Consider the following 26,201-nt stretch of genomic DNA (forward strand, 5'->3'; position numbering starts at 1 on the left):
TATTCAGGTCACTGAAGATTCGGGGCATCAACAGAAATGGGGCTTTTTAGGGAGTTCAACATCTGGGGATTCCACCCCAGCCTGGAAGTGCCCAGGCTGGCACAGGCAGGGCTGCCCGGGGCACTAGGAGCTGCCCGTGTTTCTCTGCCTGCCGCCTTGTTTTCCAGGAATCCAGGAGTATTGTAGCCTCCATCAGCCCAAAGAAGAGAGGACCTCATTAGTTCCTGAGACACGGGGGGACATGGACACAAGCAGCACGGCCAGCGCGTCCTGACCGCTCGGGCACAGAGTGGGCTCAAGGCAGAGAGGGACCAGACTCTGGTGTGGTGTGAAGTCACTTTTGCAGACACTTTAATCACCTGATATTTGTACAGTTTTCTTTAGATCACATGTAAAGGGCGTTCTTTACACATGTGCCATTTAAAAAATAAAAGCGTCTCCTCAAACGTCCCTGCTTCACTGAAAACCCGCGGCTTGTTGGTCGGAATGCCTGCTGGCGCTTGCTTGACTGCAGAGCCCTCACCTCGCCACTGCTGCCTCTGAAGATATGCCTGAAAGGGAAGCAAAGGGGTGAGGTGTGGCTTCGGTGCAGAGCACACGGTCACGGTGTTAGTAGCAGTCCAGTTTCTCTCCAGATCGGGGAAAGGAACATGGATGGAGCCTCAAGCCAGGGCTTGTTCTGGGGTTAGCGTCCATGCAGCTGCACGTGGTCAGAACACCCCTGAGCAGCCCTGAGATCACCCACTAAACCGAACTGGGGTCTGTGTCGGCCCTGCATAGTCACATGACACTCCCCCAGTAACTTCCGGTGGCACACAAGACATTTCACAGGAAAGACAGGGGTGAACTCTAGAATTATGGGCATTGCCAAGAGAGCTCCCTCTGAGATGCACAGGGATGGAGACGGTGAGGGAAGCGTAAATTCCTATTTTCCATCTTACTCCGAGTGAAAGTGGTAGGTGGGCAAATTCCCTTGTTCTTTCCTCTCATCTTCTCATTTCCCTCCCTGCTCCCCTTCATGCCTGCATGTGGTCGAATTTGTACATGTCCAGCGTGAGGAGGGTGGGACCCCAGTAAAGGGTGATGCAGTCACAAAGCCCAGGATGCCCAGTGCACAGGCTGGTTCCCCACCTGGCTATGCCCCTGGCCACTCAGGGCACTGGGTAGGCCGTCCAGGCCACGGGCACAGCCGAACACAGGGGAGCTGCACTTCTCACAAGCCTCCAGCCCCGGTCAAGACCCCTGCCTTGATCCCGCCTCTCACCTAACACTTGTGGATCTCCAGCCCCTCGAGGCCAGGCTTCTCAAAGTCACGTGGGCAGGCCTGCAAGGAAAGGCAGCCATGGCTTTCGGTCCCACCCGTGCCGGCCTGATTCCGACTCGAGGCCAGGGCAAACCCACCATGCACCAAGAGCATACAGTAGTGCTATGAACATTTAACATGGTCCACACCACTTCAGGATGAGCCTGATCACATTTATTTCACCTCATATATGAGGTTAAAAAATTGTGCTTCTAAATTCTGCAGTTTTTAAAATCACCGAAGACTAACGATGATAGTCACAGAAGGATAAATACTGTATGATTCCATTTGTGTGAGATCCCTGGAGTCATCATATTCATAGGAATAGAAAGTAGAATAGTGAATTCCAGGGGCTGGGGGTCAGGCAACAGGGAGTTTCTGTTTAATGGGTACAGTTTCAGTTTGGGAAGATGGAAGGTTCTAGATTGGAGACAGATGGTGGTTGGGGATGGATGGTTGTACAACAATGTTAATGTACTAGATGACACTGAAATGTACACTTGAAAATAGTTAAAATGGCCCTAGCCAGCGTTTCTCATGGTTAGAGCGTCAGCCTGCTCACTGAAGGGTCACAGATTCGATTCCCGGTCAAGGGCATGTACCTGGGTTGCTGTTCGGGAGCGTGAGGGAGGCAACCAGTTGATGTCTGTCTGTCTGTCTGTCTGTCTGTCTGTCTGTCTGTCTCTCTCCCCCTCTTTTTCTCCCTCCCACTCTCTGAGAAAGCAATGAAAAAAATACCCTCAGGTGAAGATTAAAAATAACTAGTTAAAATGGTCAATTTTATGTTGTGTATATTTCACCGCAATTTAAAGAGACTAACTGTGGCAGCCTGACTGACGAGGAAACATTCAACACTGCAGCTGCCAACAGGCCCCTCCCCCTGAGCTTCAGTCACTCACCGTCTGGAACACCGTCTGGGACAGAAAGCTGGCGGCGGCTTTGCTGATGTCACTCTCGCCTCCCATCTTGCACAGGATGTAGCCGTACAGGTTAGCGGCCTGGAGAGAGATCCCCGCTATCACGAGGGCCTGCGCTCAGACAAAGCAAAGGTCAGTCTCCTGGGCTTAGATGGAAATGTCCCTCCCACACCCAGTGGCGGTGGCTCTGGCCTGCACCTGACGTAGCAGCCAACCTTGACCGAGCACCTATAAGACTCCTGGACACCTTTTAATCACCAACCTGAGAAGTCGGTGCCATTATCATCCCAGAGACACGAAAGTGGCCCAAAGTCCAGGAGCTGATGCAAGGCCAAACCAGGACCCAAACTCCAGAGTCCACACCTCTAATCACGCTGCTGCTTATACTGTCTGTGGATATTTTGTTTTCTCAGCGAACGAAACAAGTCATGGCAACAAAATACAGTAGCTCTGAAATAAAACTTCAGAACTCCGCGGCTAGCTTATTCCTACCTAGGAAGGGTTCCCTGTCCAAGGTAGGATGTCATAGGCGTTTTCTATAACTCCTCTCTTAGCAGCATTATTCGTGCACCAAAGGTGGAGACAACCAAAACGGCCATCAATGGATGGAGGGATAAATAAAATGTGGCCTAGCCATACAATGGAGTATTCAGCCTGAAAAGGAAAGATGTCTTGATACATCTATAGCATGGATAAACCTTGAAAATGCTACGTTACGTGAAAGAAGTCAGTCACAAAAGACCACATGTTGTATGATTCCACTTATAGGGAATGTTCAGAATAGACAAACCTATAGAAACAAAGGTGAGTGGGTGTCGGGCTGGGTGAACAGGGGCACTGGGAGGTAGTGATGGCTGAAGGCTACAGGGTGTCCTTGCGGGCGGTGAAAATCCTGAAAGTGATTGTGGTGATGGCTGCACAACGGAACACCTAGAAGCCATTGAATTATACACATTATATAGGCGAGCCGTATTTCAGCTATTTCCATAAATCTGTCAATAAACAACAATCCACTCCTGGGACCCCGGGTTGTGTGCAGATGTCAAAGCAACGTCAGAGTCGGGTGTTGCCTTACCAGCCACTTCAGCTTCAAGGAAAACAAGGTGCTGAAGAAGAACACAATCCAGATGATCGGGCAGATAATGAGGCCGAGCCAGAAGATGCGGGCTTCTGCTTCGGTGGCGGCGATGCTGTTCGGAGAGACCTGCGGGAAAGTGCTTCATGCCGTCATGTTCATCGATTCTACGTGTGCTCCTGTTCCGTGCCGGGCGCCGGCCCCGGGGGACTTTGGGTAGGGCAGGATCAGGGTGCGCAGGGCCCGGAAGGAACCCACGGACACTTCCCACCGCTGCCCTCCCCGTGCTGGTCCACCTCGTCATGGAGAATACCTTTCTGGCTTCAAAAATCCAGTGGCTTTTCCCATCTTCATCGACCTGGTTCCACCAGCGGAGGCCCACCATGAGCCTCCCAGTTACGTTCTAGGAAAAGGGACAAAGTGACTCAGCGCACTTTGGGCAAAGGGCAGGTCGTCACCTGTTTGTTGGTGAATAAAACAGAAGTTAAACTTGTACTGGGAGCGAGAGGTGGGGAACTGGACTGTGGTGGTTTCTCAGTCAGTTTTCGAGGCTTCTAATTTTTAATTAAGCTTACCTTAAAAAGTGACAGACTCCCCGAATATATATAGATATCCACATTAGGTAGAACATTTAAATCTCTGTATATTCTATGTAAACTTTATTAAAGATCAAAGCCATATGGAGTTGTCACCTCACCTGGCACATATTGGCAACAGTGGATATCCTGAAGCCATTTACTCCACACTAAACAATGTATTTTCTCCTCTAATTTTAAGTGGCTCCGGCTCCGTATTCCTAAGAATGTATCAGCAGTTCCAGCCAGAGCACCTCTTCGCTCAAATCGACCACCTGCACCAGGACAGCCACCACCGGGCGCCGCGGCATCACGGGGGCCTCACCTTCACAGACCAGAAATCGAAGGACAGAAGGAGGAGCACGGTGACGAAGCAGCCCACAAAGCTTCTGCTGAACCAGTCGCAGCCCACGTAAGTGACGATGGCGCTCACTCGGAAGAACAGGTGGAAGAAAGTGGCCACGGGGTGCCTAGGAGAGAGCCCAGGAGGCCCCTCACTCCATGGTGTCTGACTTCCCACGCTCTCCCTGGCACACTTCACACCACACTCAGCCGGGCTGCAGCTCCGGGGCGGGCGGCACTCAATTAGCAGGCCCGGGACAGTCAGCACTGCTCTCGATTCCTTCCCCTCTTGAAGAATCCCGTACTTTCCCCTCATTTGATGACAAACATCACTTGCCCTCTTTGAAACTGGGTCACCTTTGAAGTGAAGTGTGACCGCGGTCACTCGCTGCCTTCCCACCTAGCAGCAGTGACTGGTTCCCTAAAGCAAAGGTTGGGCGATTACCCAGTCGTGGAGCAGTGGGTCCACGTGCCGCTCACGGGTGCTGTCTCGAGTCATCGGGGAATGCATGTTCCTGGACAGAGGGAAATGAGAGTGATGTGCCAACGACAGGTCTAACTCGTGATTGCTCATGACGAGTGGGACTTAAAGGATGAAATGGAGCCTCGGGGGAGACGGGTTTTGTTCCCTGAGCCCCGAGGCACAAAAGAAGACTCAGAACCAAGGGGAATGTGCTCATCCTACATCAAATGCTTTAAAAGTGTATCTGGAAGATGAGAGACCTGAGGGTAACCAATAACGAGGGACACCCATTTGTCGGAGCAGATAGATAACAAATGCCTGTAGGGGCCAGGCAGGCGACAGCCGTGGGTGACATGGGCCAGGCAGAAGAGAAGACACTCATGGCTTTCTATTTATTTTGTTAGGAATCCACTTTTGATAGAGCTCAGGTAGAGAAAAACACTCAATCAAGATCAAGAAAGCAACAGTGCAGGGCCAATGATGATGGCAATGAAAGCGCCATCCATTGCGAGGGAGGCAGGGGGCAGGCCTCCCTCCAGGGCATGGGACTGTACTCTGCACATCTACCCTTGTACTGCCAGATTCAACATTTCACAAGAAGCTAGAAATCCAGACTTGGATGGCAAATAGGATTTTAAGCGATGGCTACTAATTCTGTTAATAAAATAATGCAGGCCACGTAGCATCCTGGCCCGCCAGATGCCCGCTTGCAACATCTGGGATGACAAAGAGGCAGCCAGCACACCTGCAAGGGCATGAGCCTGCTGGGACTTCCCAAAAAGCAGCAGGGTGAGAGTAAGTCAACGAGGGGCTCCTATAGAGTGGGGTGGTTTCACACTCCCAAGGGAACGTGGACGAAGACTCAGAAGCAGAGTTTATGCCTTCTGCACCTACTCCTGATGTTCCAGAGGAAGTTCCAGAGGGAGCAGGGGCCCGTGCCCAAACACCAGCCATGCGCCAGAACGTTTATCATCTGTGCCTTTCTGACTCTGGGCTCTCCTGGCAGCCTGGGCGAAAGGCCGGCCTGGACAGAGTACCTGGCACTTTAGAATTAGACGTGATGCCCTGGCCAGGGTGGCTCAGTTGGTTGAAGCGTCATCCCATAAACCAAAAGGTCATGGGTTCGATTCCCAGTCAGGACACATACCTAGGTTGTGGGTTTGATCCCTGGACGGGGCACATATGGGAGGAAACCCATCGATGCTTCTCTCTCAAATCAAAAAAACATCCTCAGGTGAGGATTGAAAAAAAAAAAAAAAGAATTAGATGTGATCAAAAACGTCCAAATCTGGACTGTTCCAGAAAACAAGACTTTTAGGAATCTCTTATACCCTTTTGGCCTTCATCTTATTGAGGATTTTCAATAAACTGTCTCTATACAATTTTACCCCTTCACGCTGAAGATAAATGAATCATCTTACCACATTGGAAAGTTCTTCGAAGGCAGAACCATGTTTTAGATACTTTTATATCCCCAACAGTACATGACTTTTAAGATTCTCAGCAAATATTTGTTGTGTTGAAACTTGTAATCGAGTCCTTTAAGGCACACTGGGACATCTGTCCTCTTTGTAGGACAATATAGACTTAAAAGATGTAAGAGAGACCCAAGTGTGCAGTAAAACCTGGAAGTTGGTGTATTTGAATAAATCCCCTGCCCACCACTTCTTTTTCTTTCTTTTTAGGCTGTGGTTTCCTGAAATAAAACACAGAAAAAATTCCAATTGTTGGAAAGTTCTGCTTAGTTGGGAGGTATTATTATTGTCATTCAATCAAATTACTATTATTCGCACAACGCCCAAAGCAAGTAGAAAATGATGCCTGTTGCACTTTCAAATATTGCTTTAATCCTGTCTTATGCAGGCTGCTCTCTGGACAACCCTCCAAAGCCTCATGCAGTCTCTCTCTGGAATTTGCCCAGCCTTTGCCCCCAGCTAGCGCTAATGTGGCCGCAGACCAGTTTTCTAGTTTTGCGAGTTTTCTAGTTTTGAGAGTTTTGAAGGCTATGGCTTAAGCCTGTCCATTCTTCCCTGCCATGGGGTCCTCCATCCTGCCAGCATTCTCTCCTGCCACCTCCGCAGTTGCAGAGCAAACACACACACCGATGCCACCTCCACCTCTCAATGCCACTGGCTTCCAATTCCACCCTCCCAGGCACCCACCTGGTCGTCCCTTGAGAGGTGCCCAACTGCCAGGGTTCCAGTCCTGGCTCCAACCTCAGAGTCTAAGCTACATAACCCCTCAGCCTCAGTCTCTGCTTCTGTACAATGGGTGTGCGAGCAGCAGCCACTTCCTAGGATACTGAACAGATCAAGTGGAGCTGGTGAGTATGAAGTGCTAGAAACACAGGCCGTGCTCGGTAACTGCAAGCAGCTGTTGTTATCTCAGCCCTCGGAGTCACTCGAAACTGTTCCACCTCGAGGAGCCACACTGGAAAATTCCCCTTCTGACCACAACTTTCCCCCTCTCATTCCCCGGGGGCACTTTTCTTCTCAGGATTCCCCCAAGACTCCAGATTCCATATTCCCCTGCCCCGATGCTTTTGCTGAAGAACCACCTTCATTCCTCAACTTTAATACGGAGAGTTTTCCACTGGGTCCCCAACGCCCCCTCCACCTGGCCCGTAGAAGCCTGTTCTCTCAGTAGAGGAGGTGGGAAGAATGACAGATGGTGAAAGGGGAAATGAGACCTTCATCAAAGTGTTAAGGTGGGAAGAGGCTCAATGGGCATTTGTTTACATTTAAAGCTATTTGTGGAGTTCTTGGTCCCAGGACACCTACTGTCTTCCTCCTTAGAAGGAAACACTGAGATGTCTCAACCTGGAAAGTGCATGAGAGTCTCCTGAGGGGCCTTCAAATGTGCACGCTCCTGTCCCACACACGCGGGCACAGGCTGAGCGGGCCTGGACAGAACCTCACAGAGCTTTGAAAGCTCTGCTCTACACTGGTTCGCAAACGCAGGCCCAGCGCCCCGTTGGGCTCACTTCCTATCTCCGTAACTAAAGTTTTATTGGAACGCAGCCATGCTCACTCATTCGCTGGCCTGCAAAGCTAAAATATTTACCCAGAAAGTGTGCCAACCCCTGGTCCAGACCAGCAGGAACAATTTGGTGATGAAATCAGGCTCCACTCAAAACAAACCAAAAAGGAAACAAGCTGCTACTAACGGCCACTTTTCCCCTAAAACAATCTGCTTTCAATAGTGGCAGCGTGGGAGCTGCCTGACCAGCAGAACCAGCGATTATGCTGGAAGTCAGTAGCCATTTCTGGACAGTAGAGGGGCGGTGACGGGGAAGGTGCACAAGGAGCCTTCTGGGTGCTGAGATGGTCCACATCTTGACCATATGTGTACAAATTCATCAAACCGTATGCTTAAGATTCGTGTGCTTAACTGTAGAACACTACACCTCAATAAAAAATGTTTCTGATTGAAGCCACTGACCAAGGAAAAATGTTTGCAAGTCACACTAAAAATTCTCCATGTGATACAGTCCAGCAAATGCACGCCCCAGGATTTACCCAAAGAAGTTGAAAACGTACGTCTGCACACAGATATTCATAATTGTCCAAAAGAGGAAGCAGCTAAGATGTCCTTTCATAGGTGAATGGATAAACTGTGGCACATCTACACAATGGAATATTACTCAGCACTAAAAAGAAATGAGCCATCAAGCCAGGAGAAGTCATGGAGGAACCTTAAGTGCATATGACTAAGCTAAGGAAGCCAGTCTGGAAAGACTACACACTGTTTGATTCCAGCTATATGACATTCTGGAAAAGACTAAGCTATGGAGACAGTAAAAAAGGTCAGTGGTTGCCAGGGGTTGAGGGAAGGAGATTGACTAGGTGGGACACAGAGGATTTGGGGGGCAATGAAACTAGTCTGTATGATACTATAATGGTGGACTCATTATACATTTGTACATGCAGAGCATGAACCCTGATGTAAACTATGGACATTAGTTAATAATAATATATGGGTACATCAATTGTAATAAATTGAGCAAGATTTTTTCATAATAAGGGGAAATTTGGGGTGGAGAGAGGCTTGTGAGGACTGTATTTTTGCTCAATCCTATATAATAAAAGGGTAATATGCAAATAGACCAAACAGCAGAACAACCGAACAACCAATTAAAGCATAATATGCTAATGATATGCTAAGGCTGCTCAACCACTCGCTATGATGTGCACTGATGACCAGGGGGCAGACAGTCAGCTGGTCGACCAGTCGCTATAACGTGCACTGACCATATGCTCCAACCCGTATGTTAGTTTGCTGCTGGGGTCTGGCCTATTGGGACTGAGTGAGATGGGCCAGACACGCCTTGGAGTCTGGTGGGGTCCCTCAGCCTGGCCTGTGCCCTCTAGCAATCTGGGACCCCTCGGGGGATGTCGGAGAGCTGGTTTCAGCCCAATCCCTCAGGCCATTCCCCTTGGGAGGGCGCCAGATGCAGGGCTCATGGCTGGTGAGCACTGCTGTGGCAGCACAAGCCTCTCACAATCGGGACTGGGGTTTACTTTGCCACCACAAACAGAGCATCTGCGACGACATCTAGCATCTGCTTCAGAGTAATTCGGGGTGGGGAGTGGGTGGGTGAAGATGAAACAGGATGGCCATGTGCTGATCATGACTGAACCTGGGCAGCCGGAAGAACACGGTCATTGTTCTCTGTACTTTTATGTAAATTTGAATTAAAAAGTAGAAAAAGAAATCATCAAGGCAGCCTCAACTTTGCATTGAGGCCAAACGCCTTTCGGAATAAACCAAGCCCACGGGTTGATATTCTAGGGGCTATGTGTGGTCAAAAAAATAGAATTAAAAAATTCCAGACCTAAAATTCTCCAATTGAGTATATAGCCATTACAGTTGGATGCATGAGGAAAATTCCAGAAAGCAGGTCCTTTCTTCTGCACTTACCAGTCCCTCTGCAAAGAAAGGGCCACTGCTATATGGAGTACAAATGCCTACTTGCCCCCCACCCCAGTCCCCACCTGGACAGTGGGTACAGTGAAGGCCAGGGAGCCTAAATCCACATTTGAGCCCCATCCTTGCTGTGTAGCACCCTGGACAAGCTACTAAACTCAGAGCCTCAGTTTGCTCACCCGTTAAATGGGAGACCATTTGCCTCAGATGTCTGAGGCTTCCAGGAGATAAAATTCCCAGGATGCCAGACCAGAGGGTGGTTGTGGCTAACAGTAATCTCCCTGTTTGACTCATTAACAGTCAAGATTTTTGAGAACAGACAAAAGTGTGAAAAAAGCCTTGATCAGTGATGTCAGACATGCTTTTCCCCATTGTTTAAAGTGAGGAGGGTGCTACTGTTTATTTCTTCAGCCCTGACACCCACTTGGAGTCAGGTGGCTCTACTGCTAACAGCAGTATCCACCGTGAAGATGTGGGCAGAAGGGGACTTCCAGAGTGAGAGGAAGACAGGTAGGATGACATCTGCCTCCTTCAGCCATTCTCCATCTGGCAGCTTCCCGCGTGCCCTGGAGCTTGTTAGGAATGCAGGACCGGCGGCCCCACCCCAGACCTCCTGAGCCCAAATCTTCATCTTAACAAGACCCGAGGTCAGTGGTCGGCAAACTCATTAGTCAACAGAGCCAAATATCAACAGTACTTCTTCAAAATAGACTCGCCCAGGCCGAAAACTGACTTCTGCGCATGGGCCATGAAGTTTCAATCGCACTGTACTTGTGTGCCCACACGTGGTATTTTGTGGAAGAGCCACACTCAAGGGGCCAAAGAGCCGCATGTTGCTCGCGAGCCACAGTTTGCCGACCACGGCCCTAAGTGATTCCTATGCTCATTAAAATCGATGAATCTTCCTCGGTTCCCTTTTCAAGATAAACCAGCTCCAGGAACAAAGCAGAAAGGGATGGAAGGATCCCATGCCTGAAAAAGCAGAGACCCCTGCAAGCCTTCAGAAACCCCAAGCTCCAAGGATGAAGCACTGGGTGGAATTGGACTTTTCTTCTCTAGAATGCTCCCCAAGCAATGCTAGCACCATCATCCTTCAGACTCTGGCTTCCTGTTTCAAACAATAGCACATCCTCCTCCTCCCCCAAAATCTGAGCCGGAGACTGCCGAGTTTTCAGACTGTTGGGATGTCTGAGTAGATGCTGATTGCTAAGTCCTCACAGCTTTGATTCAAAGGTCAGCACAACAGAGGTTTGAGTGTGGAAGTGAGTAAAAGAACAGACTTCCCTCCGGTGACCACTGTATTCCCTCTTGTTTCTGTTCTTTATTTCTTTTTAAAGAGACATCCCAACCTTAGAGGCTGAATATGCTCAGGCTGCAAAATGAAAGTGAACCCCAGGGACAAGTCAGTGGGCCCCTGGTCACGTGGCCCAGGCGGGACCCTGTGTGGAACCCTATCTCCTCTGCCCAGAGCACCTGGTGATCCCCACCCAGGCCACACCCTCCTGCTGCTGCTGGACTCAGGGACCAGATTCCTTAGCTAAAGACCGAGAGTTTTTGAGTACATGCTCAGAGTAGCACCATTTACAGTCACTAAAAGGTAGAAACAGCCCAAATGCTCATCAACAGGTTAGTGGATGAACAAAATGTAGCACAACCATACCATGGGATATTACGCTATATTAGTGGCCCGGTGCATGAAATTCATGCACAGAGGTGGGGGGAGGGTGTCCCTCAGCCTGGGCTGCACCCTCTCCAATCTGGGACATCCCTCTTGCAATCCAGGACTGCTGGCTCCTAACCACTCACCTGCCTGCCTGCCTGATCACCCCTAACCACTCTGCCTGCTGGCTGGATCGCCCCCAACTGCCCCATGTAGAAGGGCTTAGGACACTGCCTGGTGGGCACCAAGGGTTCCGTTAGTGCCAGCTAATTCATGGGAGTAACCATCCCACCACCCTCCTTTTGTGTAAGGCAGTGCTCCACATGGGAATCACCTGGTCCAAGCATGTCAAACCAACCGGCCGCGAGTTTGACATGCTTGAGTCTCTTGTTGAATGAAGCTTCTGATTCAGGAGTTTTGGGGGCGGGGGGCGGGCTGAGAGTCTGCGTTTTAATGAGTCCCCAGGAGATGTCAGTGCTGCTGGTCCAGAGACCAACCCTAGGGGAGAGAGGGAAGCTGTTGCAGGCTGTGTGTTTCCCAGGCAGCAGTAACAAAGCACCGCAAACTAGGTGACTTAAAACAACAGAACTTGCTCTCACAGTCTGGAGGCCAGCAGTCCAACGTGACGTGTCAGTAGGGTTGGTTCCTTCTAAGGGGCTGTGAGGGACCCTCTGGCCCAGGCCTCCCTCCTGACTTCCGATGACAGCTGGCACCCTTGCAGTCCACAGCTTGTAGCCACATCATTCCGATCTCTGTCCCCATTGTCCAATGGCCTTCTCCACCCGCCTGTCTTCTCATTGCTGTCTTTTTATAAGGATGCCAGCCAAATTGGATTAGGGGCCCACCCTACTGCAGTATGACCTCATCCTAACTAATTATATCTGCCAAGACCCTGTTCCAAGTAAGGTCACATTTCAAGGTACTGGAGGCTAGGGCTTCAACATGCCTTTGGGGGAAGATGACCCTGAGGAAGGGACATCTTTTCTAGTCGCAGGAAGTACAGACTAGTGCAGGGGTGGGCAAATTTTTTGACTCGAGGGCCACAATGGGTTCTTAAACTGGACCGGAGGGCCAGAACAAAAGCATGGATGGAGTGTTTGTGTGAACTAATATAAATTCAAAGTAAGCATCATTACATAAAAGGATACAGTCTTCTTTTTCAATAGTTTTATTCATTTCAAACGGGCTGGATCGGCCCGCGGGCCATAGTTTGCCCACGGCTGGACTAGTGGCTGCTTTGATAGCGAATCAGCACCAGAACCTGTCAACCCATAACACCTGCCTGGGGACAAAGGCACCCAAAGGAAAGAAGTGAGCTAAGAGGGGGACGGAGCGCTGCTCTGCAGAGGGCAGGGTGCTGGGAGAGGGGCAGTGAACTGCCCAGGGTTGGCGCAGAGGCTGTGCTGCTGGCATCAGGCGCATGCGCTATCGGCCAGCTGTGGGTTCTGGAGAGAATCAACTCCCTGAGAAAGAGTCATCTTTTCTGGGTCGCAGAAAAGTATGAGCTCACAGCGGCTTTAATGGCAGAATCAGCACCAGAACCGAAGTCTTCACTCAGTCTCAGCCCAGAGTTTCCCGCAGATCAAGTTGGTGACAACAGTGACTCCAAAAAATACAAAGGGATGATCATCAGCCCTGCTTGATGCACTTCCTAGCCCTGCAGCCTAAGGGCTGACACAGATGAGCCCCGGCTGGGGCTTCTAAACTCCATTCTCCAAAGGAGCCAGGGTTCCTTGGAGAAAAGGCGATGCCAGGGGCAGGTGGAGAGATGCATACGAGGAGGCTGGGCCCTCAACACACCCCAGGTAGCAAGGAAGCTGTCAGAGACACCAGAGTCGAGTCAGAAAGACTCAGGAGCCAACAGGAAAGGACTCCCACTGGCCAGAGGTGCGACAATTTAAGCAGCAATAAGAATGTCTTATCCACAAGTCACGTGATTCTTTTTAAAATATATTGATTTCAGAGAAGAAGGGAGAGAGAAACATCAATGATGAGAGAGAATCACTGATTGGCTACCTCCTGCACACCCCACACTGGGGATTGAGTCAGGAACCCCGGCATGTGCCCTGACCAGGAATCGAACCGTGACCTCCTGGTTCATAGGTCGACGTTCAACCACTGAGCCAGGCTGGCCGGGCAGTCATGTGATTCTTAAACTAAACCCTCAGTGGTCAGCTGTAGGGGATGTTGGGGAATGATCTCATTACTTGAACAAAAATGAAGGGTAAGAATCAAGTATCTATTATGCTATTTTTCTATGAAGTATGCCTTGTAATGCCTATATATTTGAAGAGGGAGGGTTTCTCTTTCTAGATTTCTTCGGCTCACAGATGAAGACAGAATGATAGAATTAGAATGCCCCCATGACGCATGCCCCAATGTTAAAGAGTAGCAGCTGAGGACACCCAGGCATTAGGAGCTCCCTGATGGAAGAACACACTAGAACCACCCAGCCCAGCTGCTCCCAGACCCTGACCTTTAGGCTCAGTGGAGGTAAGAAATATTTTTTATCTGAAGCCACTAAGTTTGGGGGGAATTTGTTATGCAGCAATAGCTAACTACTACAGGCTCTAATGCTGAGGACTTTTAACTGTGTAAAACCCATGTTCTATTTAGTCAGGTGATTCCCAAGGGCGGGAAGGACAAGGAGATTGGGTTCCTCTAAGAATCAGGGTGGTAAAATGAAGAATCCCAGGCTTCCTTAAAGCTGGGGGAGGGAGGAGAGCATGAGGCCAGCTGCAGTCACAGTCACCTCTTTTAAACAGGAGACTTGGGGTTACTAATTGAGGGAGAGACAGAGAGCAGAGCAGCCAAGGACTGACTTTCCAGAAGGCCGGAGAAGAAGTCAGCAGTAGGAAGGTGCGCAGAGCAGGTGACACCCTGGAGAGGCTGAAGGAGGTAAGGGACCTGGGTTCCTGCTCGTTTTCACCCCTGTTGTGAGTAGGGTGCTGGTTGTTTGTTTGCATTGGAAGTAAAAAGTAGAATTCACCCATTTATGTGCTTTTGTTTCTGAAGAGCTGCTAGAGTCTGCTAGAAAGTGGGCAGGATTTGAAGGCATCGAATATTAGCTCTCGTGTGAGCTTGGATCTGTTACTTGGCTCTTGGGAGCTTCCGTTTCCTCATTTGCAAAATGGAGAGAATCCTTCCTTAAATTGCATTTTTTTTTTTTTTTTTTTTTTTACCATTTTAATATTTTGGGAATCAGGATACATCCACTAATGCAGCGGTTCTCAACCTGTGGGTCGCGACCCCTTTGGGGGGCGAACGACCCTTTCACAGGAGTCGCCTAAGACCATCAGAAAACACATATATAATTACATTTGTTTTTGTGATTAATCACTATGCTTTAATGATGTTCAATTTGTAACAATGAAAATACATCCTGCATATCAGATATTTACATTACGATTTATAACAGTAGCAAAATTACAGTTATGAAGTAGCAACGAAAATAATTTTATGGTTGGGGGTCACCACAACATGAGGAACTGTATTAAAGGGTCGCGGCATTAGGAAGGTTAAGAACCACTGCACTAATGGTTGCAAATATTAATAAGGTATTTATTTTCTACCTCCCAAAGCTATAACTGAACCAGTGCACTTTAAAACAATAGCACCTTAGGGACAAAGAGCCCAACTTACAAATTATTTAATGGGAGAACTGAGTGAACTCATATTAATTCATTCAGCAGATACTGATCACTATCACAGCCTGGGCTGTGGGGCACCATTAAACTGGTGTCTTCATTTTTCATAACAGTCTGTGACATTTTAAAAAACAGCTGTGCTTTCTGGTAACAAAAGGATGTTCCAAATCCAGCCGACTGGTTTCTGCCTCAAAACTTGGAACTGACTCTCTCAGGCGTCGTGGATTCTTCAGGTGGTAAAGAGAATCAAAGACCAAAATCCAGTTCAGTTGGTTAGGTGACATCCCATGCATCAAAAGGTTGCTGGTTTGATTCCTTGTCAGGGCATACGCCCAGGTTTCAGGCTTGACCCCCAGTAGGGGGTGTGCAAGAGGCAGCTGAACAATGTTTTGCTCTCACGTTGGTGTCTCCCTCTCCCTTCCTCTTTCTCTCTCTCTCTCTCAAAAATAAACATAAATAAATAAATAAAAGACCAAAACCTGGCGGCTGAGATGCAGAGAAGAAGTAGTGAAGGGCAAAAAAAAAGTGCCATTTCTGGGCTACCTTTTGAGTGACCGATCTGGGAAACAAATGTTCTTTTAGAACAGAACGTCATTTCTACAGTGTTTCTGCCCAAAATCATGACTGGGATCCAATCATGAGAAACATCAGACAGACTCAAGTTCAGGTACATGCCTCCAAACAGCTGGCCACCACTCTTCAGAAACTGTTCATGTCGTGAAAGATAAGGAAAGGCTGGTAACTGTTCCAGATTGACTAATGGGCAATGGGCAAGCCTGGATTGGATCTTGAACTGGGGGAAAGGACACTGGACTATGAATTATGGATTAGATATGTTTCCCAGTTTCCAGCATACTCTGCTTATGTAAGAGAATGCCTTGTTCTTGTAATACACAGGGAAATGTTTAGGGGTCGGGAAGCATGGTGTGTGCAACTTACTCTTAAACACTTCAGAAACAAATACACACACACACACACACACCAAAGTGTTAACACTTGTCAGTTCTTTGTACTGTTCTTGCTATTTTCTGGTAAGTCTGAAATTATTTCAAAGAAAAGAGGTGTTTTTTTTAAGACTTTACAAAGACATTAATTCAAAATATTATTTTCCAACTTTACATATTTTGTTGCTGTATTTTACAGTTCTTTCGTCTGGGGTTCCATTAGCCACCAACACTCCCATCGCACTGAAAGCAGAACATTTTATAATTGCCGTGCACACGTACTTATTGTTTGCAGATGACTCTGGTAGTCAAAACAATGACTACCACGGAAATTGAAACTAGTTGAAAGTGTCTAAGGATATAGAATTGAATTTGTAATCAACACATAAATGTCTTCAGTTGATTTTCAAAATCGTTTAAGAAGTATGCAATTTTAATGAATGGAGCTTAAAGCAGCAGCACTACATTTAAAAAAAAACAAAAAACCCTAATTAACCAGGCACATGGTAGGTCCAAGTGCAGTGAACAAATGGACCCAGTCCTGCCCTCACGGACATCACCAGTCTGTGGGGGAAGAAGGGGCAGAGAAGCAAACGGGCAATTTCAACTCAGTGTGAAAGTGTCACTAATGGGGTAAGAAGAGTCACCATCAGAATTTTCAACAACTCGCACAGCATGGCCACTGTCCAATCGGAATGGTGGTGCAGCGTCCCACCAGCTGTCCATACTGTTCCAGGTACTGTTCCAGGCGCCAACCCTTTAGTATGGGAGTCAGGCAGAGCGCCTACATGGTTCTTGGTAATTTATTGACATTTTAAGAAAACCCAAGATGTGGACACAAAAGTCAGTCATCAGGCCTGGGGTCAGACACGGGGCTGCAGGGGCTGAGAGAAGGGGCACATGGCTCAGGATAGGGGGTGCTTCTTAGCATTGATGAGGATTAAGATCCAAAGGATATGGGATTCCTTCAGGAGGGGGTGATTAAAATGTTCTGGAATTGGACAGTGACGATGGTTGCATAACCTTTTGAATGTACTGAAAACCACTGAGTTGTACACTTCAAAGGGGTGACTTTTTTTTAAATATATATATATTTTATTGATTTTTTACAGAGAGGAAGGAAGAGGGATAGAGAGCTAGAAACATCAATCAGCTGCCTCCCGCACACCCCCCACTGGGGATGTGCCCATAACTAAGGTACATGCCCTTGACCGGGATCGAACCTGGGACCCTTCAGTCCACAGGCCAACACTCTATCCACTGAGCCAAACCAGTTAGGGCAAAGGGGTGACTTTTATGGTGTGTGGATTATATGTTAATTAAAAACATAAAGTTGTAAAGACATTTTAAGATCTAAGGGACAAATTTAGGCAGCAGAGAGCGAACGGTATACAAAGACTGGGGGATGAGCAGGAACATGGGGGCTCAGGGTAAGTAGCCTCGTATGGCCAGGCACAGCCTGACCCCCGAGGTCGGGCCCTCGCAGACAGGCCCCTCCATCCCTTGGCCACAGCTTCTGGAGGCCTGGGGAGAAAACCACGGCATTAGAGAGGAATTCCAACTCAAAGCCCCTCGCACCCCTTGAAAGTAGAGATGCTATCGATGGAGTAATATTTGCTCCTCACTGTCCTCAAGAAGTGGTGGTGGTGGTGGTGAGGGGGGGGGGGGGGGACTGTAAACTCAGGTGCTTACAGGGCCAACCTGAGTTGGTAAATAAGTCAACTGGGTGGGTGAGGGCTGGGGCTCACCCAGAAGGGGCATGCCTCACACCTCAACTCAGCCCATCCTCTCAACTCTAACGGCTTCTCAGAAGAAGTCAGCAATCCAGATTTTTAAAAATTATTTAATTGCATACTACGAAGTGGAAGAAGCCAGTCTGCAAAGGCTATATACTATATGATTCCAAATATATGGCATGCTGGAAAAGGCAAAACGAAGGAGACAGCGGATCCGTAGTTGCCGGGGGTTGGGCGGGGGGGGGGGGGGGGGGAGAGTGAGTAGATGGAGCACAGAGGATTTGGGGTGGAGGGAGGGAGGCACAATGGAAATAGTTTATATGATACTGTAATGGTAGGTGCATATCATTATATTTGTCCAAACTCATAGAATGCACACCACCAAGGGTGAGCCCTAATGTAAACTATGGGCTGTGGTTGATTATGATGTGTCACTGTAGATTCATCAATTGTAGCAAATGTTTCATCTGGTGCAGATGTTGATAATGGGGGAGGCTATGTGTGGGAAGAGGCAGGAAGGTATATGGGAAATCTCTGTTCTTTCACCTTAATTTTGCTGTGAACCCAAAACTGCTTAAAAAAGAACGTTTAGAAAAATAATACAACAAAAAAATTTATTGAGGTGATATTCACACCACATAAATAAACCATTTTAAAGTGAACAATCCAGTGGCATTTAGTACTTCACAATGTTGTTCTAAAACATTTCCATCAGTTCAGAGTAAAACCCCTCACGCAGCTGCACTTTCTCCCCATTCTTCCCTCTGCTGCCCCTGAAAACCACCAGTCTGCCTTCTGTCTCTGTGCTGAGTCAGATTTCAAATGTGACCCATTCCAATTTTTAGATTTAAATTCACATTCATTTAAAATACTTCCCTGGACTAAGAGTATCTCTGAGGCTTACAGTCAGTCAGCTGACTGTCCTTTTGCAGTTTCTATTCTAAAGTATTTTAAAATTCAGGGGACAGATAATCTGTATTGAGATGCAGAGAAAATATGAGGCTCTATTAATGTATTTGTGGCTATTTCTGAGTCATTCTGGAAGCCTCCTTGCTCCTGTGATGAGTGAGGAGTGAGTCATTGGCCATAGAACCCTCCCTGCTGAGCCCCTGTGAGCATTTCCTTGGGGCGGGCAAAGGGCCAGCCCTGGGCTTTTCCCCTTGGATTCCAACCCGTGTTCATTGAGCTGGTCTTTACTAAGTGTGAGCATTCCTTATTTACCCAGGAATAACAGCCTGGAAAAATGTCCCAAGCCCCTGGGAGCACAGCAGGAGCCTTTCACACTCAACACCCGCTGAGTCAGCATGTTCCCTTAGAGAACCTCAAGTTCCCTGGGGGTGCTGACGAAGGTGAGACTTTCTGGGAATGCAGACCTGAGACCTGCATCTGGGACCCTGCCTTCCACCACCTCTCTCCAACCTCAGCAGCCCCAGACCGGCCCCTGGAAGAATCTGGACAAAGGTCAGCATGAACCGAGTTCCCTTGGGCATCCCTGGGACACAACCAGTCCCACCCACCAGCATCTTTCACGCTTCATGGGCCTCCTAGCGGACCTCCCTGCTTCCTTTCTTGCCCAACAGGCCACATGGCAGTCACAGGCAGCTTTCTCAAGTGTCAGTCAGATCTGACCATCCCCTGCTCATCTACAAAGATTGTCTGTCAAAAGCAGGCAAAATCCCAACCCCCCCCCCCAGGGGAATCCTCAAAGCCCTCCACATCCCTTCTCCTAACACACCTCCAACTGTGTGTCTTCCTCCCACTCTCCCACTGGCCTGATTCCCACAGTCCCTGGAATATACCTAGAGGCCCGATGCATGAAAATTCGTGCAAGAGTAGGCCTTCCTTCCCCCCAGCTGCCGGCACCCGCTTCCCTCCAGCACCTGGGGCCTGGGCGGCTTCCCTCCGGCCCAGGCTTTGTCCAGAAGGACATTCGGAGGGATGTCCAGTCTAATTAGCATATTACCCTTTTATTATTATAGATATGTTCACTGTCTTACCCCTAATCAAAATGTCAGCTCAGGAGGGCAGGGGCCTCTGTGTCCCCTAGAACTGTGTTTGACACACAAAGGTCCTTGAACATTTTTGTTGATTCAGTGAGTAAATGGGTGGGAAAAAGAACAAACCAGTGGTTCTCAAAAGGCAGCTGATTTGGGGCCTCCCCAGCAATGTTTGGAAACACTTTTGTTTGTCACAACTGGGAGGCTGCCACTAACATCTAGTGGGTGGAGGCAGGGGTGCTGCTAAACATCTTACAGGGCACAGCGCGGCCCTTGCAACAACGGATGTGCAGTCCCAAACACCAGTAGCATCAACACTGGAGTAAATGAATGAATAAGTTAAATCTTTCAGTCAAGCTGTCCCATATCAAACATCAAAGAACTTGACCAATGTCCCCTTCTGATCACCAACTTCCCTAATTGTGTAAGTCACAGTTCACCAGAAATCTCTCTTCAGTGATTTGATTGTTGGGACAGCATTCAATTTCATGTTAACAAGAAATATAAGTAAGAGGAAGCTAAGCAGCTGTAAATATAAGGAGTTAATTTCAAAATGTGTAATTCCGTGCCCTAATCAAAGAGAACTGAAATTTCTAGTTCCTTGATTTTATGGGTTCTTTTCCTTGGTAACCATAGACCTTCCTTAAAACTAAATAATCAGCTCTTGGTGAGACCTGCTTATGTGTCATATTTCTATATTTTTAAAGTAGATTTTTAGAATGGGAGCGGGGCAGGATGACTTGTTCCCCAAAGTCAATGGGAACAGAGGGACCCCAGAGGGCAAGGGGTCCTCACTTATTGAGGCAAACAGACTTCCTGGAATCACAACAAAGAACAACCAAAATCTTCTCTTCAGTGTGTTGGAGCATGATGTCTGTATGTGTGTGTATGTGTGCCTGTGTGTGTGTGCCTGTGTGTGTGTGTCTGCATGTGTCTGTGTCTGTGTGCCTATGTTGATTTCTGAGAATGATGGGCAGCCACTAATGTAACATCTGTACCATAACCTGTCCCCTCTCCTTCCTTGCCCCCCACCCCAGCGGCTTCCCTTGGTCAGTGTCAAACACAGAGGTGTCAGGAATGCAGGGAGTTCCTTTAAATACAAATTTAACTTATCCAAATCCACACCCTAGAGAAAGAGATAATAACCTAAGTCAGGGTTCTCAACCAGAGTCACTTTGCCCCTGGGAATATACCTCACCTCACAACTCTGGAAAGAGGGGAGCAGTGCTGCTGGGACTTCGTGGGTAGAGACCAGGGATCCTGTGAAGCCCTGCAGGGCACAGGACGGCCCCACACAGAGAATTACTCAGCCCCAATATAAACAGAGCCAAGGCTTAGAAAGCCTGTTCTAAAAGGGGAGTGGAGTGAGGCATAAGACTGAAGGCCTGGAAATGCTGCTCCCACTGCAGAGCTCATCCCTGTGTTGCTCCTAAGCACAATGTAATATGAGGTCAGACTCTCCAGCAAGCATGTCAAACTTGCAGCCTGCGGGCCACAAGGGGCCCACAACGAATATTTTCGTGGCCTAACCAATATAACAGTATGCAAGAAACGTTTTAATAAAAATTCATAACTTAATTTTGACAATATCCTGTTATACATAATTACTAATAACAAACTACAACGCTCGCTAATGACTGATTACTAGAATTGTGTTGCATTCATTTCTCTTACACGACTTACGCGCAGGCGCACCATTTCTCTCCACTAATACTAGCAGCAAATATTTTAGCAGCTGATTGCCACATCATTAACCTCGGACTGACTTGTTTGGTGTGCGTAACAGGAAATATTTCGCTTTCAGAGAACAAGAAAAACAGGTTTATTTGCATTACCCTCATTAATTTGTGCAGTTATTCAGTGTCTGGTAAGTTAATGTTCAAGAAAAAATACTAATTTTTATTAAAATATTCTATTATTTTATGTTAACATTACTCACTTATTTCAACCCTTTGTATTCAGCATGTCTCTATCGAAATAAACCTACGTTTCTTTGGTTTATTTGAAATTTGAAAATTGAAGCTTTTATTATTTTTGTGGCCCACAGAAACTTAAACCTTGTTTATTTGGCCTGTCTTCACCTTTGAGTTTGACATGCTTGCTCCCCACCCTGCCACTTAACAGCTGTGTGACATTTGGCAAGTCACTCAACTCTTTCCCTCAATTTCTTTCATCCTGAAACCAATAAAAATCAGAGCATCTACCTCATAGGTTTGTAATACAGATTAGATGAATTATAATGAGCAAAACACCTAGAATAGTGCCTGCATATAAGTGCTAGGAAAGTGTTTGCTATTACTGTTTTTCATTCAAAATCACTTCCCCTAAAACACAGCCAACAATTTCCTCTGCAGCTCATTTTGAGGAACAGCTTTTATATCCAACATGGGAAGATAAATTGACATGAAAGACTACTTGAAAGACAAAATGTCATTCTACTGGAGACACTGGTTAGGGATTTGCAAAGATAGTTCTGATTTCATGTGGGTCTTGCCTGGGGACCTGGTCCCCACTAACATGTGACTCCCCTTGGCGTTCTTCTCATTGGATGCCCTCTGGGCTGAGTGAGGACCAAGCACGAAACGCTGACCAAACCAACCCTAACAATTCCCACCCAAATCAGGTCCAAGGAACCCGTCTGAGGCCAGAGGAGACCATCCTGCTTTGGGTGGGAATCCATTGAAATCCATGACCTAAATCAGCGGTTCTCAACCTGTGGGTCAAGACCCTTTTGGGGTCAAACAACCCTTTCACAGAGGTCGCCTAAATACATCCTGCATATCAGATATTTACATTAAGATTCATAACAGTAGCAAAATTACAGTTATGAAGTAGCAACGAAAATAATTTTATGGTTGGGGGTCACCACAACATGAGGAACTGTATTAAAGGGCCGCGGCATTAGGAAGGTTGAGAACCACTGGTCTAAATGAATTTGTGAAGCCAGTGCCTTCAAAGCATAAACTTTCCACAGGAGGGACAGTCTCCCACTCCAAGGACAACCCCAGCGCGACGTCCTGCTCCAGCCGAGGACGGGCCTCTGCCCCAAGGACACAGAAGTCCCACTTGGGGTCAGATAACAGGTACCATTTATGGAGCCCACATGAAGTGTCAGGGCTCCCACGGGTCTTGTTACATAAGTTTGTCACTTGATTTAGTCCTCTTTACACAGCCCTACGATGGGACTAACGTCTTCCTCACTTTACAAATGAGAAAATGGGGACCCGGAAGGTGCCCTGACTTGTTCAAGGTCACTGTAAACAAAGGGTAAACACCAGGCTTGCCTGGGAGTGACCTGCGTGGAACAGCCCCTGGGTTGGAGGAGCTGAGCTGGCAGGCAGGTAGCCGTCTCGGTGAACAGAGTCATAGAAAGGTTTGCAGGAAGCAGAGGTTGAAGCTTCTAGGCTTCAGGGTGACCCACAACACCCTGGCCTTGGCCTCTGGCGGCCCGACCTGGCCCATGTAGGTAACCGACACCAGGAATGTGTGTGGGGTGGGGGCTGGGTCTCCCAAGGAGATGAAGATGCCGTGTCACGGCCTTGTATCCTTCTTTTGTTCCAGCTAGGATTCTGATCGTGTCACTGCCCTGTACGAATTCCACCTCTAGAACTGCACTGTGCAGTAGGGTAGCCGCTGGGGCTATTTAATGCCGGAGGCTAAAGCGAACAGCAGTCAGCGTATTAAAGCTAAAAGACCCGGCTGGAAGGCCCTTGGTTACACCAGCCACGGATCAAGTGTCAGCAGCCACATGTGTCTGGTGGCTACCCTATTTGACAGCACAGATATAGTAGATTCCCATCTAACAGAATTCACACATCCATAAGTATAAGCCCTTCAGGGTGTGGGCCCCAGTCTCTGCCCAGACTGCTCCCCAGTAAACCACTCTCAGCTCCCTAAACTCATCTTTAAGCCTGTGCTTGTGACACCCCATCTTTTTCCCTGCTTTAGCTAATTACCCCCCACCCCCACCCCCATTCCTCAGGTCTCAGCTCAGCTGTTACTTTTTCCCCTGCCCAGGACAAGTGCCCAAGCAGGAAACACTGTCGTAGCAGCCACGGGCATACCTACACCCTATACCCCACATCACCGGTTTTCAATGAGGGCAAGTTTGCCTCTGGGGGGACATTTGGCAGTGTCTGGAGACATTATTGGTGGGTGCTTCTGGCATCTGGTGAGTAGGAGCAAGAGATGCTGCTACCCATTCTGCAATGCTCTGGATGGTCCCTATAGCAAGAAGTGCCTGGCCCAGAATGTTGGCAGTGTCGAGGCTGACCATCTCTGCTCTTGACTGGGCAACTCCATAAAGGCCGGGGGAGGTGTCCTTATACCACATAGTCCCAGTCACCAGCCCAGAGTCGGCATACAGGAGGTGCTCAATAAACACTGAGCTTAGATGCTGTATAAGATTCTTGCCCCAGGATCCCAGTTCTTTCACAATGTCTTTCTCTGAGCATTATGGTAGGCTGAATAATGCCCCCCAAAACATGGAGGTCCTACTCCCCGGAACCTGTGAGGGTTACCACATATGGCGGAAGGGACCTTGCAGATGTGATTAAGTTGGTTGAGATGGGAAAGTTATCCCAGACCATTCAGCCGGCCCTTAAATGCACTACAAGTAACCTTATGAGGAAGGCAAAGGGATTTGACACAGAGGAAAAAGGTAATGTGAGAATGGGGCACAGAGTATTTGAAGATGCTACACTGCTGGCCTCGAGGATGGAAGAAGGGGCCCCAAGCGGGCAGCCACCAGATCCGGAAAAGACGAAGGACAGATCTTCCCCCCTGGGCCTCCAGAGCGAGTGTGGCCCTGTGGACACACTGGTTTCAGCCTGTGAAACTGATCTTGGATTTCTGGCCTCCAGAACTGTCAGAGAATACATTTCTGTTGTTTTAAGCCAACAGGTTTATGGTGATTTGTTACAGTGGCCCTGGGAAGCTAATACTGTCCTATCTCATTCTGAGGTTTCTTGGATTTGGATCAGAGAATGTAAAAGGAATGGCATGTAGGTGCCAGGTCCCCACGCCTGCTGGCTCTGATGGCCGGGAGGAGAGACGGAGCACAGGTGAGTGAGTGCGGCTGAGCTTTGGGTGTTTCTAATGTGGCAGCTGCTGGGTCATCAGCAATCACGTTCATGGGTCATTTTTCACACCTTAGTCCTGCCACTTTCTGTGATGCCCGCGCCTCAGGCAGGAAGTGATTTGACCCAGGACTGCCTGGCTGGCTGGCTGGCTGGAACTAAAGCAGGGGTTAGAATAGAAATCCAAGCTGCCCACCTCTCCAGCCTCCTGCCAAGCCCTTTCTCCTCTCCCGTCACCCTCCAGACATAGACGATTTTCTCTGACCTTCCAACATGGCCTTAGGGTCTTTGTACCTGCTGTTCCTTCCGGGTGGAAATCTCCTCATTCAGGTCTCAGCTTTTCAAATGACACCTCTCCAGAGATGCCCTCCCTGACTGTGCTAAGGCAAGTGGTCTTGCCCAGTCACTTTCCCTTTTTTCAATCACACTGTTGACTTCCCCCCAGATATCTTTGTTTGCCTGTTCAATGTTAGGTCTCCCCCTCCCCGCCCCCAGACTGCTGGCTCCAAGCCCTTGTCCGCCTCTCCAGCCTCCTGCCAGGAGGGCAGGAACTTTGATCTGTCCAGGGTGTGTCTCTAGCCCATGCCTGGCACACACTAGGTGCTCAATACATTCTGAATGAATGAGTGAGTGAATGAATGAACGTGGAATGAATTTGCAGCTTTGGGGGATGCTTGCCCAAAGCCAGTCCAAACATACCTGATCTTGGCTTTCCGAAAGGCCAACTCCTCTTCGTTGCCAAAGTCCAAGGACACATCCTCAGTGTCGTCCACCAGGGCCTGGGATGGGGGTGGGAGTGGGGGTGGGGGACACACCAAAGGCGAGTGACAGACCCGCCCGCCCATGGTGCAGAGCCCACCCTCATCCTCCCTGCAGACCGGGCCCCTCCCTTTCGGCTGCGACTCAAGGCCATCTCCACCCTCAAGCCCATTTGGGGTCCAGCCAGGCCCAGGCCCCCGCCTCGCGCATCCCTCCTCCTCCTCCTTGTTTCCCCAGCGCTCCCGCAGGCTCCTCCCATCCTCACCATCATCCTTCCACGCCCAGCATCCTTGCCGCCCTACCTGCTTCATCCTCCCTTGAGCCCACCTGGAACCCAGTCCCGGGCTCCGGCTCCGCCTCTCACCGCGAAAAAGCCGGGATGCCCCTCAGGCCACTGGCCGCAGACCTGGTGGGTCACAGCCTGCGGCCGCGGTGCCGCCTCCGCGCAGGTCTCCGGTGGGGGCGGGGCGCGCGGGCCCAGAGCGCAGTCGCGGGCTGGGAGGTGGGCTCCCCCGTGCGGGATGGGGCGGGGCCTGGAGGGCCCCTGGCCCGGGTACTCGCTGGGGAGTGGAGAGATGGGGTGCATACAGAGCGGTGGAAGGGAGGGGGCGACTTGGACTCAGAGGGGGACTTGGGCACCTTGAACAGTGATCCTGGGAGGAACACAGGGGCTGGATCAGTGAATGAGGTGGATGTTCCATAAGTTTCCAATGAGCGAGTGAATGAGCGAATGAATGAATGTCAGTGGTGGGCAGCCCCACTCAGAGTTTGGAGAAGTC

General features: G+C 48.9%; 2 protein-coding genes across 8 annotated transcripts in view; one reads left to right on the plus strand and one right to left on the minus strand.

The window, feature by feature from the left end:
* The window catches only part of NUBP1 (NUBP iron-sulfur cluster assembly factor 1, cytosolic), a 32,633-nt gene extending 18,384 nt beyond the window's left edge, over positions 1-14,249 (plus strand). For 2 of the 5 annotated variants that reach the window (XR_009452552.1, XM_059693150.1), the window contains exon 11: positions 168-446. Coding sequence is in view for 2 of the 5 variants with exons in the window: in XM_059693150.1 (XP_059549133.1) it covers positions 168-274 (107 nt within the window). In the remaining 3 variants the exon portion in view is untranslated. Of the gene's footprint in view, positions 1-167; positions 447-4,072; positions 6,331-6,360; positions 8,481-13,574; positions 13,755-14,026 lie in introns of those variants that run through there. The other 3 variants (XR_009452551.1, XR_009452553.1, XM_059693151.1) reach the window with 3 other exon arrangements.
* Positions 325-25,881, minus strand: TVP23A (trans-golgi network vesicle protein 23 homolog A). Of its 3 annotated transcripts, XM_059693154.1 has the most exons (8): positions 25,725-25,881; positions 25,363-25,442; positions 4,196-4,340; positions 3,609-3,698; positions 3,296-3,424; positions 2,203-2,331; positions 1,265-1,324; positions 439-551 (listed from the first exon to the last, which is right to left on the minus strand). In XM_059693154.1, the coding sequence occupies exons 1-7, from the start codon at positions 25,731-25,733 to the stop codon at positions 1,265-1,267; spliced, it is 642 nt and encodes a 213-aa protein (XP_059549137.1). In that variant the 5' UTR covers positions 25,734-25,881; the 3' UTR covers positions 439-551. The 3 variants fall into 3 exon arrangements, with proteins under 3 accessions (XP_059549135.1, XP_059549136.1, XP_059549137.1); XM_059693152.1 differs by lacking the exon at positions 1,265-1,324 and having other exon boundaries at positions 325-551; XM_059693153.1 differs by lacking the exons at positions 1,265-1,324; positions 25,363-25,442; positions 25,725-25,881 and adding an exon at positions 6,097-6,189 and having other exon boundaries at positions 325-551.
* Positions 25,882-26,201: the final 320 nt, after the last annotated feature.

The sequence above is a fragment of the Myotis daubentonii genome, chromosome 4 (assembly GCF_963259705.1).
Source record: "Myotis daubentonii chromosome 4, mMyoDau2.1, whole genome shotgun sequence".
Lineage (NCBI taxonomy): Eukaryota > Metazoa > Chordata > Mammalia > Chiroptera > Vespertilionidae > Myotis > Myotis daubentonii.

What these genes read in the sequence shown, in the direction of transcription:
- TVP23A (XM_059693152.1), bottom strand. An exon ending in TTTCGGAAAGCCAAGATCAG is followed by an intron (nt 4,341 to 25,362) that starts GTATGTTTGGAC and finishes GCTCTCTCCTAG; the next exon opens with GCACCCCGTGGCCACTTTCT. An exon ending in CCCAGACGGTGTTCCAGACG is followed by an intron (nt 552 to 2,202) that starts GTGAGTGACTGA and finishes CTTCCCTTTCAG; the next exon opens with GCATATCTTCAGAGGCAGCA.